At 36.6% G+C, this 4,051-nt stretch overlaps 1 protein-coding gene across 1 annotated transcript in view; it reads right to left on the reverse strand.

Annotated features, from left to right (window-relative positions):
- Positions 1–208: 208 nt before the first annotated feature.
- ZGRF1 (zinc finger, GRF-type containing 1) overlaps positions 209–4,051 on the reverse strand; it is a 95,590-nt gene continuing 91,747 nt past the window's right edge. The window contains exons 25-28 of the mRNA XM_011948365.1: positions 1,822–1,998; positions 1,551–1,685; positions 587–848; positions 209–404 (exon numbers count right to left, since the gene is read on the reverse strand). Coding sequence (XP_011803755.1) covers positions 247–404; positions 587–848; positions 1,551–1,685; positions 1,822–1,998 — 732 coding nt within the window. The 3' untranslated portion in view covers positions 209–246. The remainder of the gene's footprint in view (positions 405–586; positions 849–1,550; positions 1,686–1,821; positions 1,999–4,051) is intronic.

Genomic DNA, 4,051 nt, shown 5'->3' on the forward strand with positions numbered 1-4,051 from the left:
GAAACCCCATCTCTACTAAAAAATACAAAAAACTAGCCGGGTGAGGTGGCAGGCGCCTATAGTCCCAGCTACTCGGGAGACTGAGGCAGGAGAATGGCGTAAACCCGGGAGGCGGAGCTTGCAGTGAGCTGAAATCCAGCCACTGCACTCCAGCCTGGGCGACAGAATGAGACTCCGTTTCCAAAAAAAAAAAATATGTATATATACAATGTAGAATGAGTCTGAATTTACATAAATACAAAATATTTACATGATATCTTTTTGTGAATGAGATTTATCTTTAGATTTCTCTTTTTCACTCTTTTTCTTCTGTTTTTCTTCCGCTTGTTTTTCAAAATAATCTTTAAGGAGATGGTTCAGCTGTGGTTCATACTGGTTTGCATGTTGCAATCCATCTTTCCTTCCTTAAAAAAACATATGACATGAGACAACTATTCTTTATTTTACAGAGGTCCCAATATCATCACGTCAGTTACTTCCCCCAGTGACAAATTCAGAACTGTTCCTGCTTGAAGCACCCCAAGCATTAACCCATAAAAGTCAGTTTGAACTTGATATGCATGAATTAAACACATTTTTATTTTACCTTCGCAGTGTTGGATCACTCGTCCCCACAGTCGATTTTTCCTCAAACAGGCTAAATTTCCCACAATCAACAAATGCCTCTTTCCTCTAGTCAATGCAACATTCATTCTTTTTTCTGAATCAATGAATCCTACTTGTCTTGTCCTTACACAGGACAGAATAACAATCTCCTTTTCAGCTCCCTGAAAAGCATCTACTGTGGACACCTGCACAGTTTTAATATCAGGATGGCCAAAGTCCACAGCACTGAGTAAATGACAAAGCTGTGGAGGAAAAGACAGCAATCATGTGATGAGAGATTGTGAAGAACTGAAGCTTCTGAACCTGCTCAAAACAACCACTATAATTTAACTAACAGTAAATAATTTTCATTTTTCTTTTATGACTCACATAGATTTGGCTAGTTTCTAAAATGATAAATGACTAGATGACAATATTAATTACGACACAAAATCAAAAGCGATTTATCTATTGCTGCGTAACTCATTTGGATATGCTAATTTGGAGCTGATAAACTAATAATGAAACAGATTAAAAAATACTAAAAGAAAAAAGAAAAATCTAGTTAGAAGTAATTGGCTTATGTGTACATTAATATTTGATATCTATCCTTGATTTACTGATAAAATGTACTAGTAATAAAAGAACATTTTGGATAACTGAGATTCAATCCCATCTGTCTACAAAGCATACACCATATTTTCTTCCCTCTAATTTGTTTTTTTTGCATTTTTGCCCCAACAGCGGTAAACTAAATTTAATTAAACCTTGTTAGGTTTACATTTAATTATACAGAAAAAAAGCCAGACTAGAAAAAAATCTGGATGTTTCTTTTTTAATACATTGATTACAGTACCAAAAGTTTTTCAGGCACCAAACCGACTACTATAAATGTAATATCAAATATGGTAATATGTAATTGTAATATTTAATATATGACAAATGCTGTAATACATAATACCAACCTTGTACATCTGGGATTTGTATAATGTTATCACGCCAATCATAGAGCCTGCTATTCCACTTGCAATCAGTGATTGAATCAGCTTCAATGTAAAAGTGGCTTCTGCCACATTATGAAAGCTGTTATCTCTTTCTATCTGGAGTAAGAAACAGATCCTAAATTATATTTCCCAGAAAGGCTATGGCAAAACCAAGTAAAATCATACAAACAACAACAAAATTAAACAAGGAACCTAAACCATGTTGACTCTCATCAACATTAATGTCATTTACCTGTTCTAGTCCTTTAACATTATAAAAACACAGGGTTGGTAGCCATTCCAATAAAGGGCTCCTCTCTATTTCTGTTACACCATTCATGAGGGTTCCTTTGTAAAACAGATCATTAGCAATAGCACTGATTGCAGGATGACAACGGTATTGAGTTCTCAATAAAATTGGCTTGTGACCCTAAGAAATTTAAAAGAAGAAAAGTAAGAACACATAACTTTTTTATTCTTCTATGGAAAGAACATTTGTTTTTAAAATTAAAAATATTGCTATATTATGTATGGTCTTAGGAGATGAATTACAAAAAATAAAAATATTTTTTAAATTACTAAAAATATGTTCATATTAAATTAGAAAAATTAGAAAATATAAAAGATGTCAACCTTAGACTTATCTAGTAAGTTTGGCTCCTAACATTATGGTGGTTTTTTTTTTTGAGATGGAGTCTCACTCTGTTGCCCATGCTGGAGTGCAGTGGCACGATCTTGGTTCACTGCAGCCTCCATCTCCTGGGTTCAAGCGATTCTTCTGCCTCAGCCTCCCAAGTAGCTGGGATTACAGGCATCTGCCATCATGCCTGGCTAATTTTTGTATTTTTGTAGAGACTGGGTTTCCCCATGTTGGCCAAGCTGGTCTTGAACTCAGGTGATCCACCCGCCTTGACCTCCCAAAGTGCTGGGATTACAGGTGTGAGCCATCACGCCTGGCCAACATTATGCTTTTATAATATATCTGGAGTTGGTCTAACACTAAATTGAAAAGAATCTCTTAAAAAATTAGGTGTTGTAGATATCTCATGAACTTCCCTCATTGAGTAAAAGCCATTTTTCATTCTGAATCTTCAAAGAAGTTACAGATTTTATTAATGCATCATAAAATCCAAGTCCTATCTACTTTAGGGCTATTCGAGCAAAAAGTTCTGTAGTATTGTTAGAATTGAATAGCTACAAGGTACTCTAACAATAATACATGTATAATTCAATGCAGGATTAATGACCACATGGAGAAAGACTTTTCTATGGCAAAAAAAAAAAAAAAAAAAATCCTAGTACTCTTTGGGGCATAAATTTGTCTACGTTTATAAGTCTAAGTCAGCAAGCACGTGAAACTGCTGACAAAAGTGTCAAGTATAAAAATGCTGAAAGAAAAACAACGCTCAGGCCGGGCGCAATGGTTCAACGCCTGTAATTCCAGCACTTTGGGAGGCCAAGGCGGGTAGATCACCTGAGGTCAGGAGTTCGAGACCTGCCTGGCAAACATGGTAAAACCCCATCTCTACTAAAAATACAAAAATTAGCCAAGCATGGTGGCGGGCACCTGTAATCCCAGCTACTCGGGAGGCTGAGGTAGGAGAATCGCTTGAACCCAGGAGGTGGAGGTTGCAGTGAGCTGCTCAAATGTTAGAGAAATGACTAAATTATGGTATATCCACACCACATAATACTTAGTGATCAACATATTTATGACAACAGTAATGATTACAAAGCTACTAGTAACAAGGGGAGGTGATTTACTATTACACAAAGTTTAAAAAGGCAAGATAGAAGTTATATTTATGGTATGGTTTCAACTATGTGTAAATACATATATTTGATATAGGCATATAACCCTAGGATAAAAGATGGAAGGAAAAATACTAAAACATTACAGAGAATTTTCTCTTAAGGGCAGTGAAGTTATTACAGATGTTTTTGTTTTGTTTTTACCTTTTTTCTTTCTTTTCTGAGACAGGGTCTCGCTGTTGCTTAGGATGGCCTCAAACTCCTGGGGCTCACACGATCCTTCTGCCTCAGCTTCCTGAGTAGCTGGGACTACAGGTGTCTGACACCCCACCCAACTTTATCTATTTTTTTCTTTTCTTTTCTTTCTTTTTTTTTTCTTTTTCTTTTCTTTTTTTTTTTAAGAGACAGGATCCTGCTCTGCTGCCCAGGCTGGAATACAGTGGTGAGACATAGCTCACTGCAGCCTCGAACTCCTGGACTCAAATGATCCTCTCACCTCAGTCTCCCAAGCAGCTGAGATTATAGATTATAGGCACGAACCATCACACCCAGCTTGCCTTTTCTCTTGTCTGTAGTTTCCACACTTTCTATAATGAATAGTGATTACTTTTATTTCTTTTACTTTTAATAATTGTGGCTGGGCGGAGCAAGATGGCCGAATAGGAACAGCTGCAGTCTCCAACTCCCAGCGCGAAGGACACAGAAGACCGGTGATTTCTGCATTTTGAACT

The sequence above is a fragment of the Colobus angolensis genome, unplaced genomic scaffold (genome assembly GCF_000951035.1).
Source record: "Colobus angolensis palliatus isolate OR3802 unplaced genomic scaffold, Cang.pa_1.0 Scaffold279, whole genome shotgun sequence".
Lineage (NCBI taxonomy): Eukaryota > Metazoa > Chordata > Mammalia > Primates > Cercopithecidae > Colobus > Colobus angolensis.